The sequence below is a fragment of the Sesamum indicum genome, linkage group LG1, assembly GCF_026168435.1.
Source record: "Sesamum indicum cultivar Baizhima isolate 11 linkage group LG1, ASM2616843v1, whole genome shotgun sequence".
NCBI lineage: Eukaryota > Viridiplantae > Streptophyta > Magnoliopsida > Lamiales > Pedaliaceae > Sesamum > Sesamum indicum.
This window is the reverse complement of record NC_142657.1, coordinates 12868033-12884298: the sequence shown is the minus strand read 5'-3', so window position 1 is coordinate 12884298 and position 16266 is coordinate 12868033. Positions and strand designations below refer to the sequence as shown.

At 34.1% G+C, this 16266-nt stretch overlaps 2 protein-coding genes across 2 annotated transcripts; one reads left to right on the top strand and one right to left on the bottom strand.

Moving 5' to 3' along the window:
- Window positions 1-1813: 1813 nt before the first annotated feature.
- LOC105159415 (secretory carrier-associated membrane protein 4) lies at window positions 1814-6658 on the bottom strand. The gene is made up of 12 exons (XM_011076478.3): window positions 6385-6658; window positions 5101-5214; window positions 4951-5013; window positions 4522-4555; window positions 4309-4431; window positions 3322-3384; window positions 3114-3207; window positions 2977-3022; window positions 2823-2890; window positions 2660-2708; window positions 2218-2283; window positions 1814-2047 (listed from the first exon to the last, which is right to left on the bottom strand). Exons 1-12 carry the CDS (start codon window positions 6445-6447, stop codon window positions 2015-2017), a joined length of 816 nt encoding a protein of 271 aa, XP_011074780.1. The 5' UTR covers window positions 6448-6658; the 3' UTR covers window positions 1814-2014.
- A 3212-nt stretch (window positions 6659-9870) lies between these two features.
- On the top strand, window positions 9871-15887 carry STRS1 (DEA(D/H)-box RNA helicase family protein). The gene is made up of 13 exons (XM_011076465.3): window positions 9871-10591; window positions 10693-10817; window positions 11298-11405; window positions 12283-12363; window positions 13063-13141; window positions 13436-13521; window positions 13604-13660; window positions 13767-13834; window positions 14086-14154; window positions 14307-14400; window positions 14796-14960; window positions 15048-15140; window positions 15548-15887. Exons 1-13 carry the CDS (start codon window positions 9964-9966, stop codon window positions 15641-15643), a joined length of 1749 nt encoding a protein of 582 aa, XP_011074767.1. The 5' UTR covers window positions 9871-9963; the 3' UTR covers window positions 15644-15887.
- Window positions 15888-16266: the final 379 nt, after the last annotated feature.

Here is a 16266-nt window from a genome sequence, read left to right as displayed (position 1 = left end):
CGGGACGCTCCGAACCCATCGAATTTTTAATTTTTAGGACCTACTATTTGCCCCATTTTTTATTTTTTAGACCCAAACTTATCTCATTAGGGGCGGGGCGGGGGCAAGCTCTGTTAGGGGTGGGTCTGGGTCCAAAATCACCCGTACCAATTATTTTGTAATTATATCATATCTATTATATAATTGATTTGATTCAATCAAATTTAATTTAAATAAATATTTTTTTGCATGGCACTGTGCTTGATTTCCATATATTTATTCACAGTGACAAAAATGTTAAATTATATCGATTGTATAATATTAGAAAAAAATTTATATCAATATAGTCTGTATTTTTTTATTATAAATTAATATTTCATTTTGCATTACAACATACGTATATTAGGTATATAAGTTATTTTTGAGACACCTATATTATATAAATTATATATTTGTAATGCAATATAATATGCAACACTCATATGAACTAGAAAATTCGAGCAGTTAACTATCTATTAAAAGAATTTAAAATTCATGAATACTCAATAAAATATAGTTTAATTTAAAAATATTAAAAAAATCTGAAGAAGTTATTAAAAAATTTATAATTTTAAATTTATCAATTCAAATGTAAGAAAAAAAATTGGAGGGATTTAAGGAGGAACATGACACGGTCTCACGAGGCACCTATCGCAAAGCGCAACGTGTGGCTAGTAGTCCGCTAACTACATCCGCCAATCTCCGCACACACCTCCGCTCGGCACTAACGCAGCGCACCGAAAGAAATCAGAGTAAAGAGGAACAAATCACACAACAGTAAATTGCACACGCGATTTCGAAAGGAGCTTGTATTATTGCTGAAAAATGCATATACAGTAAATAACGATGCTAGAGCAAGGGGATCGCCTGTGACACGATCTGGATTGGCAATCTTCTTTGTTTATCCGAAGACAAAAGAAGTCAATTTAATTATTGTAAAATATAACAAAAGAAGACATTTTTTCTAATTTAACCAAATAGATATGACAAAAAATCTAAAAAAAAATCAATAATTAGAAGAGGGATAAGTGATAAATATGAATATAAGTATAGAATAAATATAGCAGTATGGTAACGATTAAAAAATAATATAAACTATTTAAAATAAATATTAATTATATCAGTATAAATATTTAAATATATAATTAATATTTTTAAATTTAGGGAAATTTTCTTCCTTAAAGTTTGAAGTAATTACATTCAGATTTTTTATGATTTAAAAAATTACATTTAGCACCTCTAAAGTTTGCTTCTATTTAACAAACAAATCCCTTTGTCAGTCAAAATTCACCAAATCTATTGATATTCTTAATAAAAATTAATCTTTACCCTCAATTGACTTATTACTGACTTATTGTAAGTCAAATATTTTTTTCCACTAAACTACCCTAATAATGTTGAAGATATACCTCTTTGCATGCATTAACGAGCAGAGGATAAATTATACTTTTAGTCCCATAAGTAGACCTGTTTCTAATTTTAATCCCACACTCAAGCCAATTCGCACCTTAAGTCCCATATGTGGTTCTTTTTTTCAATTTGAGGACCATTAAAGAATTTCCGTCCAATTGATAATGGTAGTTGCTCTCTCCATTAGTCAATACAATCAAAATAAGGATAAATTATATTTTTGGTCCCATAAGTGGACCTGTTTCCAGTTTTTTATCCCAAATAGTAATTAATATACAGATCAGAACCAATTAGTCAATTAGACCAATGTTAAAGAGCATTAGTAAAAGAAATGACAAATTAGGAACCCTATTAGCATTCTTATTATTCAAATAAAAAAACAAAGGAAAAAGAAAATATAAATGTCTAATTATTAATATTGTATTAATACAATCTCAGACAGTAGTTTCCATCTCAAATTCATATGTCCCTAAATAGAACTTATCAAAATAACAAACCATTATAAGCACTTAAGGAGGATAGAAATATATACTTGGGCAACTCCTCTCAAAGAAAAATGCTTTCAACCTCCAGATGCATTCCGGAGTTACTTGTGTCCCCTAAAGTAGAAGTATATTTTCTGCAAAAGAAATGAAGCATTAAAAAAGAAGAATGAAGAATAGAATATATCCATAGCTATTAAATTATTATAGAGAAATAAAGAAGGTTATTTGAAAACACCACAAAGACCTCGCCACATAAGCTCATAAATTACATCTATTGTACAAATGCAGTTGGCAATTCTCTAACCTGGAGTACCCACAAGCTCAACAGTGATTCCAAGCAGAATAATGCAAACCCAATCAGGTAGAAAATCTGCGTTAACATGGCATAAAGAAAACATAAAGTAATTGTACTTGAACAAAATAAACAACACAGGAATTTAATCTTGGTGTGAGTTACAAAGCAACTGAAGCAAACAGAAATAAGTGCAAGTAATCTTAATGTAAAGGAATAACACATCGAAACAAGTATCATCAAAGTGCTTTGACCAACACTTGTCTTTCAGAATAATGTTATTTAACCTCGGTTGTGGAAGATAATATGTTAAATTCATGATTAGTGTTAGCCAAGCTCCAAAAGCAACAGTGATCTTTCAGGACCATGCACAAATTCCTTTGAAGGAAAATAATCTATTACAAAGTTAATACAACAATGATGGATGCCTATGAGCATCAATAGAAAGACTTACCCCTACCAATACATGATCTGAGAAGACATCGATCGCAGCAAGGATGCCCCTGATACCAAGGAAAAGAAATAGTGGGCATCAGTTGATGAAATAAAACAAAAACAAAGCAGAACACATGGAAAGGATTTCTCTAGGTGAAAAAGGACAGTCGAGAGAATCTTACGTTAACGATTTTCCATGAAAGATGATTGGAGGTGCAATTGCAGCAAATATGCAAAAAGCAATGTGGAGCTGCACAATGCATGTTAAAGGTGTCAGAAATGGATAAGCTATAATCATGAAATTGTTAAATCCTCAATAGTAACTACCAAACATACCAAGTAGAACATGAAAAACCAGCTAAATTTCAGCGCACTATCAGTCCTGAAGATCAGGGTCACAGAAGAATTTGCTGTTAATTCCAATAATGTAGTAGTCCGCAGAAAAAAGGGAAACAAACGGAGATCTTACATACCTCATTGCACGATATAAAGGCCTGTACCATAGGACATATGAAAGGGGGCATCCAAGTAGGGCATAGATTATTGCAAGGAAAAAAATCTTAACCCCTACAGATAGTAAGTCATAGTACATTACTTAAACCTGAAGGTTCATAAGGTGAGTTGATGCATCAAAAGATCAGAAAAGCAAAAACTGCCAATAAATTTATCAAAGAGACTTACCACCACCCCTTATCCAACAAACAGTGATGGCAATGACATTGAACACAAGACAAAGAAGAATACCTGTAAAGGGATAATCACTTCCTCAGGATAACAACAAACAAATTACACTGTGATAACTTAAATAGAGTCATATGGCATAGAAGAAGATATAAAATTTTGACTCCAGAACACAAACAAGTAAACTTTTTGACCAATTATTTCTCCATGCTTTGCATGACTTAGATAACTTATGGCAGGATATAATAAGGCATTACTCTTCCAGTCTAAAAACTGGCAGGGTGCTTCATGAATTTGGAATGAGTAAAACCATTGTTAAGAAAACATGAACCAAGATAAGGAAAACCAACATTGAGAACTTCCCAAGTAATTCTATTAACAATTACCATGTCCAAGGGAAAGATAAAATGTATCCTGAAAAGGTCGATATCAAAAGTTTCAGGAATAGTTTAATAACAAGGGTATGGCATGGACATCCCCATTTGCTAGGTTATACACATTTTTCTGGACATAAATTCAAATTAATTCTGCATTCTATTAGAAATGTTAATCACAAGTATGCCTCACTTTCCACTCTTCTTAAGAACGGATTCAACAAATATGACATCCAAGTCTCGCAGGTTTGCATACAAGCATAAATCTACAGGGAATTCCTGAACAATAAGTTGGATGTGAATAGTGCAGTGCATATTGATAGCTAAAGGGGAGTGAAATATAAAAAACAGAGCAAGAAAAGATAATTTAAAACACATGAAACATAGAAATTCATGAAGACACCCATCAGGCCTACACGATCATAAGGAGCAGAGGATCTACCTCCAAAAACAGATATCAAATGTAAGAGTGAAAAGTTTGCAATAACAAATGGTAACACAAGCTTAAGGACTTATATTTAGTCACGACCGATGTTAATATCATTATATCCAACAAACAAGAATTATGTCAGAAACTTCTCAAGACCAAGCAGGAGAGCAGCAGATACCCCACCTAACCAACTTGCAAAAGCCAGATATTGCAACCTCTGAGCAGGAACTGGAATTTCATTGGCTATGTCATGGTGAATAATTGGAAAACAAGGGGGCCAATTTTTGTCATCCACCGGAACACCAGCTAATCAAAGGATTGTAGGAAAAATTAGAAGCATGGGAAATATGGATAAATATTTCTAACATGATTAGTGACCTTAATCTCATAGCTTACCTCTGGCAACAGCATCTTCTCTGCGTTTAATTTCCTGAAATGCCCAGTAAATTAATTACAGCAAATGGGCAAAAAAAAATGAGACAAATATGAGGTGAAAACAGAATGAAAGTAACACCACCAAAGGGCACAAAAGTATGCTTTTCTCCTAGTTGGTCATCACGTGACATCAAAAGCATACTCATTTTTCCTGAATAACCATTGTTCTGTGTTTACTGCTTATTGAGTCAAGAACATCTTAGAGGCCAAGTTCATATTGTTAACAATTATTTCATATCAATGTACAATGAACAAATAGGACTAGTTCTTTTTGTATATATCTTCGTTTAACAAACCAGGGGAAAAGGAGATTATTACAGAAAAATGATGAATTACTTATTGATTAATCTCCCTAGAGCAAGAGCAGGATATCAAAACAGAGAAACCAACCCTTTCTCTCCTATTCAAATCTGATTCCCAAGTAGCAAGTTCTTTCTCCTTCTTTCTTGGATCCTGACAAGTTAATAGAAACCATGTATATTAGAATTTTAGATGTTGCAGTAGAATTGCTTAAAGAAAAAGTGCTATTAATTACATTACATTCATGGTATCTAATGGGATATCCACATTGGCGTCGTTCTTTTGACCAAAGCCCAGTGTACTAGCAACCACTTTAGGAATGCGTGACTTTGATCCAGCCGCTGCAGTATCATTCTGCAAGACATCATGGATCATTTACCCCAAAAAGACATCATGGATCAGCCAGGTTGAATCAAATTATTCTCAGAGTTAATAATCATGTATAGATTCAAGTTCAACCCAATGAAGGTTATCTCATTGACTTTAACATGATGCTTATCTTCATAATAATGCGGACATCAGTTCCTTATTCAAAAGCCAACTATTCATTGATGAATGCCCTAACACAAACTGCACATGAAAACTTTAGTCATACTTCATTTGCCCGGTAACAATAAAGTAGTATGAAAGCATAACCCCTCTGATTTACAGGACATGCATCCTTTTACTAACATCTGGACATTCTTCTAACCGATGATGCTCAGCAGGTACATTTGGTCGGCTGCAAGTGCATGAGGGCCCCCTATCGCATCAAGATAACAATATTTTACAGCATGACAAATGATTTAGCTAATGCATGCCAGTGAGTCTTCCATTTATCACTTTGCTGAGAAATTCAGTAAATTATAGGTCGATATGATATGCAAAAGAGAGTTGTTACAGTCACTAGTAAATATCCTTTGTACTGGATATGCACTTCCGTCCGTTAACTGGGAGAAAACCACACTCGGTACTTCAGCATTGCAATTGAATAGAATATATAAATTCCCTTTGGCTTGTGAGGATAGAAAACAGAGGAAATTCAAGTGTGTACGCAAGCTTACGCGAGATTCAGAAACATTCTAGTCATACGACTCTGTCAATAATCAATATAGAAAGTCAATAGTGATAGTAACATGTTCCTATATTTAAGTATATATGCATTGACTCTTGATGAATGATTACTCTGGAACAAATAAAATATGATACCCTTATCCTTATTTATAAATATTTACAACACGACTGTTCGCGACTATAAGGACTATCGTCAACCAAAAAATCGGCCCCCAGTAATTCAAACCAGTCTTCCTATCAAATTCAAGTTTATTTAACTTCCGCTCCTCAAAACATGCACTTCACTTCACCTCTACATCAAATTTACCCAAGCCTTGGTTCTCGGATGCAATTCAAATAACCCCAAACCAAAACCCGCGAAATCACATCCACGCTGGAAATCACCGACCACCAGAAACCACAAAAAAGATCGCCAAACGCAAAACACAGTCTAAAAACAGGCAGATCTAGATAAACTGAGAAGGCGGTTACCGAAAATGGATTAATTTCAGGTTCTCCCTCGTCAAACGGATTCGGATCATTCCGCCGACCCATCGCCGATTATTACGCAACACAAATTTTCCGAAAACTGAACGGAGATATAGGTGCAATGTTATGTATACATACAAGATACGTATATGCGTACGTACGTGGTTCGTCTATATAAAGCGAGAGAGAGAAAGAGAGAGCGTTGAGTAGAGTAGCAGTTTCTGTGAGCTGTTTTTGCCGCTTTGGGCACAACGCGGGATTTGGAATTGGATTCCGGAGTTAAACCCGTCTCTGAAATTATCACCCAATATTTTTATGAATATTATTAATTTTAATTAATATTAATTATGTGTATTATTATTTCTTATTAATTATAATCAATGATAACTTTAAAATTTTATCAATAAAAAAGATACAATCTATTGTTAGAAATATTACGATAATTGCATACATATTTAAAAATAACCGCTTGTCCCACAACTGCGCCGATGGTGTTGGTGCTGAGGTCCTCTTATTTCATCAATCACATTCTGTGTTGTCTCATTTTGTTCATTATTATCATCTTTGGCATTAATGTGCAATCGATTTGATGTTGTTGCATAATTGGACACCACATAATCACGATATACATGTGGTTGTTAGTGCCAAGACCACTATCAAGATCAACATATGCGAAATAAGATTCTGAATGACTTGGCATGTATAGAGTTCATTGAAACAAGTCATCTTGTTGTAGCGATTGAGGCATATAGTAATATGAAGTGTATACGTTGTAGAAGGACCAGCTATATCTGCCCTAATATTTTCACGTTCAATTGAACTAGCAGGCATTCGACTACGACTTCTCGTTTGTCTGTAGGACGTGGTTGGATATTTTCTTATGTTGGTGGATTTTTTTTTTCTCTGAATGCATGATGAACTCGTAAATATTGTCTAATGTGGCATCATATGTGTCCACCAACATATTGAAACCTCCAACAGCTGTTGGTCTAAGTTGAGAACTTAAACAAACGGATTGCATCTGTTCAACTTGAAATATGTAGAAAATAATAAATTTTAATACAACTTTTAATATAAATAAAATATTTTATATTATATAACATACCACAATGTTCATCATGCACGCATCTTAAGGTTAGTACCCACTTTCCACACGCCTATTAGTAAATGATGAACGAAATGCCGTGTTATATTGTTGTACCATTCACATATCCACATTTTGTATATCTTTTGTTGGAAATGAGTGGCCCATGCACAATCTTGTAATGTCGTCTCTGCCATCTACTAATGTATATTATGTATTGTAAGCCTCAATTTGTGCTAGTACGTGCTTTACCGGATATCAAATACAAGCCCATATCCCGAGAATCTAGCATTTCGTGAATATTTTGTCTAATCCCAAATTGGCAATGATGAATTTCCACAATGCCATAAAAAATCAGAGAACATGTTGACATCCACAGTTCAGGGGTAAAATCAGCTGTATAGGCCATAATGCAATCTGAGTTCATGTCATATGGTTGTCAGATAAACTATAATAAACGAAACGATGCAATTGATGTGCATTTAATATTTGTATAGATATACGTAATGTTTTGTGTATTAGATACATGATCAACCTGCATATCATCCAATATATCTCTTATGACCTGGACAGTTGTTCGTACTGTAATGGTGAAATGGTGTAAAATTATGTAAACTTGATCAGTTACTGAAACATTATTCAAAAAAATATCTACTTACAAATATAATAAGTTAATGTTATATGTACCAACTGCAATACACCACCAATTGCCCTTTTGCCTTTGATGCTAGTATGACATAATTTCTAGTATACAAATGCAAGGACAACGCTGTCCTAACTGTAGTTCCAGGCTGCACCATGATTCTAAATCTAGTGAAGTGGAATTTCCAATTCCACACGAGGATGGCGAAAATGATGTTGAAATAAATATTATGGCTGAAACATTGGCATAAGGTATGCCACCATCTTCTTAACCGGCTATGCCAAATACAACTACTGAGCAAACCATTTTATCGCTCTATATCATTCTTTGAACAAACGTTTAGGAGATACATGCGAACTCAATATCCATGTTGTCAAAATTGTCAACTAAGAATGTTCACGTGGCAAATTGATTCAATTTGGCATCGATGCTCTCAAGCTAAAAAAGTATGCGTTGCATACATGATTAATGCTGCATCAATAGTTAGGTATTATTATTATATTGATTTACAAAAATACATATTCTAAATCTTGAACCTTTTATGTTAGAAGATTATTGGGATGTCCCATAATTTGAGTTGGTTCATAAGACTACTCTTCGTACCTCTACACGTCCTGGTCAAAACCAAACATTACGTATTCAAAACGAGATGGATTGACCGTAAATGCTTGAAAGACAATAAGTCTAACAAAGAGGAGATACTTCAAGTCAATCAATAATTACACGTACCTTTTGTAGTTTGAAAAATTACATCTAGTACTTTTGAGATTTGCTTTCGTATAACAAATAAATCAATCCGTTAGTCAAAATTCATCGAATTTGCTGATATTAAAAAAAAAATTAGAAAAAAATTCTATATTAACCCCTAATTGACTTATTACTAATTTATTGCAAATTAAATAAATATTCTTATAACTACATTACCCTTATATGTATTTACGGGTTAACATATGTGGAGGTATATCTTCACCGTTATAAGGGTTCGAAAAAAATTATTTAATTTGTAATAAGTCAATCGAGGATAAATCAATTTTTATTCAATTTTTTTTGTAAATATCAATGAATTTAGTGAATTTGACTAATTGATGAACTTATTTATTAGATGAAAGCAAACTAGATGTAATTTTTCAAATTATAAAAGATTTGTGTAATTACATCAATGAGACAGAGTATAATTATGAATTGGGATAATTATGCTCCCTGCCCTGATGTTCGATATAATTACAAGTAGACTTCTTGTGATTTTAAAAATTACATCTAGCAACCCCGATGTTTGTTTTCGTCTAAAGTTAAAATCCATTGAATTTACTGATATTAACAAAAAAAAAAATTGAATGAAAATTGATATTTTTCCTCAATTGACTTATTATTGACTCATAATAAGTCAAATATTTTTTTTTGACTAAACTAGCGCTATAATAGTGAAGATATATCTATTTATATACATTAACGTGTAAAAATGTATGAGGGTAATTAGATCGTAGAAATATTTAATTTACGGGTAATATATTAGTATTAAGTCAATCGAGAGTAAATATAAGTCTTTTTTGTTAATATAAATAAGTTCAGTGAATTTTGATAAACGAATAAACTTATTTATTAGATAAAATAAATTTTAAAAATATTAAAATAATTTTTCAAATTACCTAAAATCAACGTATAATTTCATAAAACGGTGGGGAGCTTAATTATACATTATCTATTTTATATAATTAAAAGTCAAGGGTTAATTTTAATAACCCAACAGGGCTTTAAGAGTTATTTTCGGTGAGTGGAGCAGAATTTGCCGCCACACCCAAAACCTCAGACAATCTCCAACCGCTTCTCTCTAGGGTTTGGGGTCTTATTCCTAATTATGGGCGGCCAAAAGATTCATAATACTGAAACGGAAGCTCTAAACTCCATGGAAAACGGCGAATCCAAGCGTCAGAAAAAGCACAAGGACAAGCAGAAGAGAAAGCTCGATGAAGCTGATGCTGAGTTCGCTGGGGAATCGTATAAAGATGTGAAAAAGAAGAATAAGGAACAGGAACAAGAAGAAGAGGAAGAGATTCCAAATGGTTCGGCTGAGATCCACAAGAAAAAGAAGAAAAAGCAGAAAAACGAGGAGGTTTTGAATGATGGTTCTGTAGAAATTCCGAAAGAGAAAAAGAAGAAAGACAAGGTGGGGAAAGAGGAGACTCTGAGTAATGGGTCAGTTGAAGAAACAAGAAAGAAGAAGAAAAAGGACAGAGAGGGAGAAGAAAAAGAGGAGGAGAAGAATGCAACTGACGAGGTAAGAGAAGGCAGTGGTGTGGTGGTATCTGGGAAGAACGTTAATGATTCAAAATACAAGGCATTGAATTCATTCGCGGAGTCCGGGCTTCCTGGGGAGGTTTTAGAATGCTGCAAGACATTTGATAACCCGTCACCAATTCAATCTCATTCATGGCCTTTTCTGCTTGATGGCCGCGATTTTATTGGAATTGCAGCAACTGGGTCTGGTACGCTTTTCTTTTTTCTTCCTTTTGTTGTTACATTACTTGATTCTATTCTGTTTTGCCATGTGTTTTTGATCAAAAATTTGTGTTGCTCGGTTGGTTAGGTAAAACAATTGCGTTCGGAGTTCCTGCTATTATGCACGTACTAAGCAAGCGAAAGGGTAAGACTGCCAAGAAAAGGAATCCACTTTGCCTTGTTCTGTCACCTACAAGGGAGCTAGCTCAACAAGTATGTTCTCCATTTAGCGATAACAGGCTTTGTATTACTAACTGTAGTCGGTTGCGAAGCATGCTTAGTGTATTTGTCTCTGGTTTATTCTTAAACTGCTCAACATCAGTGCTCTCCGGTATTTAGCTGATATTGAGGATCTTAAGTATCACTTGGGAAAAATGTATCTGCATGCTAACGGGGGCACAGGTGCCTAAATTTAGGGTTTCTGCTTTCTGTTCGAGCTGTATGCACATTCAACCTTTCCCAGAGTCAGAAAACTGCAGTTCTACCATAACTTATAATCTTGGATTTGATTTCCACAAATGATTACTTGCTTTAGATAATAGCCGTTTGAATGATAACCTAATAACCTAAAACCATGAGCATGATTGTTGTCAGTTACATATTTCATGCCTGAAAGCATGTATTTAAAACTCTGATATGTTCGGTCGATGGCTATATAAATGTATGACTGATGGTGCTACCTAAATCTGTTAGATTTTCGACGTTCTTTGTGATGCTGGGAAGCCTAGTGCAGTGCAGTCAGTTTGTATATATGGAGGAACTTCTAAAGGGCCACAGATATCTTCTCTAAAATCTGGTGTGGTAAGACATCGTGGCCTTAAACTCTGAGCATATTTCAACTTGGTTTCTGATGATTATGGTCCTTGCTGTGATCCAATCCATAATTAGAATGATATCATAAGTCTTTCCTTTTGGCTGCTAAGTAATGTCATGTTATGCCTCTCTAATTTGTGTTAGTTGTGATGCTTATAAATTATAATTAACAATATATGTATAATGTTCAGTTAATACAAATATGTAGAAGGATCATTGACATCCCATTATTTATTATTCATATCTAGTTATTACCCTATGACAAATATGTATTATTTTACTAGTCTGATCCCAGGGGAAAAGATGCTACATTTATTGGCATGCTACGTGAGCTTTTACTTAGGCAAAGAACAAAGAAAACCGACCCTTATTGTTAAATTACATCTATACTCTACAACATTGAAGAAACAGGACGAGTTGGTATCAACTTTTTTCGGGTATGACTAATTCAAACCATTGTCTTCATTAATGCTTCTGTGTAGTCTAGAACTCGTATATGTTTTTTCATTTTCTATTCGGAAGTTAGTTAATATTCTCACTACATGAAATTGATTGGGTAGTTGAACGTAGAATGGTTGAACTCATGAATCTGTGAAGAGATTGATTTCAAACTATTTGAGAAGGTCCAAAGATAAATTTTTGAGGTCATAATTATTTCTCACATATGCACTTCATGGTGGACTTTGTCACATTATCTTGTGCATGAAGTGTAAGATACAGTGAGTTTGATAGATGCATTTGATAAGTCAGGTTTTAGTGTTTGTTTATTTTTCTATAAAGAGTTTATTGTATATGATTCAAACTATTAGGTTCCATCCAATCTGCATGAATACCTCAAGCATCTGTTATATGTGGCTCTATGCAGGACATTGTAATTGGGACTCCTGGCCGTTTGAAAGACTTGATTGAAATGGAAGTGTGCTCCCTAAAGGAAGTATCTTTCGTGGTAAGTAGGAAATTAGGTAATAATGAGTAGTTTCTTGGTGAATGATTTGCGATTTTCACTTCCATCTCTGAGTATTTGTCGTGCTATATATTACAAGTCATTTCTTTGTTTCTGATGAGTATCTGATGGGAGAAGTTGCCTTTCTTTTACACTTCAACAATTATTGTTCCAGTACAACTCATTCAAACTTTACCAAATCTGGTTTTTGGAAAAAAAAATCTAATGTTGCATGAAATTGCTTAATATGCTCTCCAGGAAAAAAAAATGTCCCAGGAGAATGTGGGGCAAATATGTAATTTGTGCAAGTTGGCAAATTTTTTCGGATAGACATGGTTAGGTAAATGCTTGAGAAATTGGCATATCTTGCGATCAATCTAAACTTAGCATTAGTGGATGTGCTTGATACAACACAATGTGTTCATTTTCTGGTTTGGCTGTTATTTGTTCTAGGATTACATGAATTATACATGGAGGGTGTACAATCTTGCCAAAATAGCTATTAGTTGAAGTAGGTCTCTGGTTGAAATGGGATTGCCCTGGCCCCTTCTTCATTCTCTAGATTGAATGAGTTGATCATGCTTTTTGCTTGTACTTGGTGCTTGACCTATCTGCTGTTTGACTGTGGAGTGTTTATTGGAATGCCTATGTCACTTTTAAGCCCCATCCAACAAATGTTTCTCACAGTGACTTGTGTTTTAGGTTCTTGATGAGGCTGATCGAATGCTTGACATGGGATTTGAACCTGAGGTTCGCTCAATATTAAGTCAAACATCATCTGGTACGATTCTGAACTTTGAGTGCATATGGGTTAAGCATGTTGAATTTGCCACTGTACTGTACTTTCACCTTAAACTTTCCATCAGATGTGTCTACTTGTTCTTAATTTCCATGGAATCATTTATTCTCTTACCTCTATTATAAGAGACATTTAATCTATTTTTTACATGAGTAAATGCATTGAAATAAAATATATGAATCTTTCATCATTTCTACTTAATAAGTAATTAAGTAGGCACTTGTAACATTTGATATGCTTTTTTCTGATATGTGTAATTTCATATGAGATGTGCAGTTCGCCAGATGGTAATGTTTAGTGCGACATGGCCTCCACCTGTGCATCAATTAGCTCAAGAATTCATGGATCCCCACCCAGTTAAGGTATGGATATCTGTGAGAGTCAAAATATCAAATTAACCTTCTACCTTCTTCGGCTCTCTTTATTTGGAAAGTATATTTGCAGGTGGTTGTGGGTTCCGAAGATTTAGCTGCCAACCATGATGTCATGCAAATAGTAGAGGTATGGATAATGTTAATGAAAAAACTAACCACAAATAGGTATTGCCTGATAAATATGAACGTCCATTTGCATTATCAGAAAGTGTTCATTTGCCTTGATATTGTAGGTGTTGGATGATCGAGCACGTGATGAAAGGTTGCAGACTTTGCTAGAGAAGTACCACAAGTCTAGGAAGTAAGTGTTGCTGGTGTAAATTATGTACTTAGTTTAACATTTAAGGCATAAGCAGTTGAAGAATCTCAAAGTATTGGTGTAAAATGGTAACCATAACCAGGAAACTCTTGAACTTCTACGGTTCATAACTTTTTTTGACTATTAGTTTTGCAGTTTGGCATGGTCCAACAGGAAAAAACACATATGAAATGTTTATGTTTTTTGGATAGTTTTCAAAATTGATTCTCACGGGGACTTCAAAACTTTGGCAGGAATAGAGTATTGGTTTTTGTTCTATACAAGAAAGAAGCATCTAGGGTGGAGAATATGCTTAACAGGAGGTAATTTCTGTTTCACATTTTGATTTCCCTAGCAAGTGACATGTGACTTTGCTTCTGATGCGTCATGTTCATACATGCTTGAATACTGAAGGCTGTGTTCTTGCATTTATTAGATATATAATATTTGTTGCTGTTATCTTCTTGGTTCTCAGGGGTTGGAAAGTTGTTTCTATAAGTGGCGATAAAGCCCAGCATGCCAGAACCCAAGCATTATCATTGTTTAAGGAGGGAACATGTCCTCTAATGGTATGTCATAGGCATTTCTCAGAAGAACGATAAAAAGTTGCTCTGGTTCAAGTTTTGTTTACACTTATCGGCAATAATTATGTTTCATACTATTCCAGAAGTAATAGTGATCGCAGTGATGCCATACATTATGCACATGTGTCCTAGTTCTGCCTATCTACGCTAACTGTTAGTTATTTGTTTTCCTTTACTAAATATTGTAAGGTTGTTCCCTCCGTTCTACACTCTTTGCTACCTTTATATTCTTCTCCTTATAATGCAACTGTTCTTTCACTTTCACTTGTGGGACACAATTGTTAGATGCTTCTCATTCTTGCCTGTTGTATTTTCACTAGTTACTCAATTATGTCATGCTGAAATTCAATGAAGCTTGGATTTTTCTTGTATTTCTGCAGATAGCAACTGATGTGGCTGCTCGAGGATTGGATATTCCTGACGTTGAAGTTGTGATAAATTATAGTTTTCCTCTCACAACAGAGGATTATGTGCACAGAATTGGTCGAACAGGTAGAGCTGGTAAGAAGGGAGTGGCTCACACCTTCTTTACAAAGGAAAACAAGGTACACTGAAATCTTAGTAGTAAATATTTTGCTGATCTGCTGCGTATTTTATACGCCATTGCTGATGCTAGCACTAAATACTTCCAGGGACTTGCTGGGGAATTGATAAATGTTCTCAGGGAAGCTCAGCAGGTTGTGCCTGAATCCTTACTGAAATTTGGGACTCATGTCAAGAAAAAGGTCAGGCATATACCCTTTTGAAGTGATAAATTATGTTTGTTAGGAGTTCTGAGCAGATTATATGCGTTAAAGTTTCAATGTTTTAGTACGTCATTCCATTTGGCTGTTATCTACCGTCAATAAAGCACGTTTTGGCTTCCTGAGACCTAAAATGAACAAACATCAATGCCCTATCTTTGAGAAAATTTAGTGTATTTTGTCTGTGAGATCAATTGGCAAGACATTGTATGTAAGATAATGGATGTCTATCATTGTGCTTGTGGTTCATAAATCTGGGTATAGTTTAGTAAGTTCTGGTGTGATAATATATTTCTATATTCAAAATTTTTGTGCATAATGTTGTATTTACATTTGAGTCATTTAGTAAGTTCTGGTCTGACTGCAGTTCTTGTTGTTAACTTCTGCAGGAATCCAAGTTATATGGTGCTCATTTCAGGGAAATCAATGCTAATGCTCCCAAAGCTACAAAAATAACGTTTGATAATTCTGATAACGAAGATTGATTCAACGGTTTCAGGAAACTGTCAACATTGTTCCAATTTTTTCAGTTAAACATCACCAGAAATATGAATATTCAGCGGTGAGTAGCCAAATACCAGTTAAAATCCTTGCATCTTTAGTAAGTAGTAAATCAAGGCGACGAGGAAGATCAATTTTGGTTTTGCTTGTAGTTGTTAATTGTTATTATAGAAAATTGGAAATATGGGATAATTTTTAATTTATTCCAAGGGTTTTTGTTGCATTGCAGTTTGATGGTTCCTCTTTAGCTAATAATTCTTCACTTGGTTTTCTTGGACAAATTTTGATGATGCTTCTTTGTGTTGTTATAGAGTACTACTGTGATTCTAAGGTCTCATGTGGTTTCTTTTTAAAGGTTCTATTTCAATTTCCAGTTTGTACTTTTGCATTGTGGTATCATTATTTTTGTGAGGTTGGATTATAAATTTCAGGAAATTCATTCTTCTGTATCTTTTTGTAATTTTTTTTAAACAATATTTCACATCTTTTGTACCGAGTATTTTACTTCAAATATATTTTTATGTTATTACGTCTTTTCATGTATAATCATATCATAAAAATTAAAAGTACTTTTAATCTGAATATATACTTATTATTTTATACAATA

Coding starts and splice junctions, on each gene's coding strand:
- LOC105159415 (XM_011076478.3), bottom strand. CDS start 6,447: ATGGGTCGGCGGAATGATCCGAATCCGTTTGACGAGGGAGAACCTGAA. Junction 4,432..4,521: donor AGAAGATGCTGTTGCCAGAG/GTAAGCTATGAG, acceptor TCCTTTGATTAG/CTGGTGTTCCGGTGGATGAC. Junction 3,385..4,308: donor GGCTTTTGCAAGTTGGTTAG/GTGGGGTATCTG, acceptor ATCCCTTTACAG/GTATTCTTCTTTGTCTTGTG.
- STRS1 (XM_011076465.3), top strand. CDS start 9,964: ATGGGCGGCCAAAAGATTCATAATACTGAAACGGAAGCTCTAAACTCC. Junction 12,364..13,062: donor TAAAGGAAGTATCTTTCGTG/GTAAGTAGGAAA, acceptor CTTGTGTTTTAG/GTTCTTGATGAGGCTGATCG. Junction 14,961..15,047: donor TCTTTACAAAGGAAAACAAG/GTACACTGAAAT, acceptor AAATACTTCCAG/GGACTTGCTGGGGAATTGAT.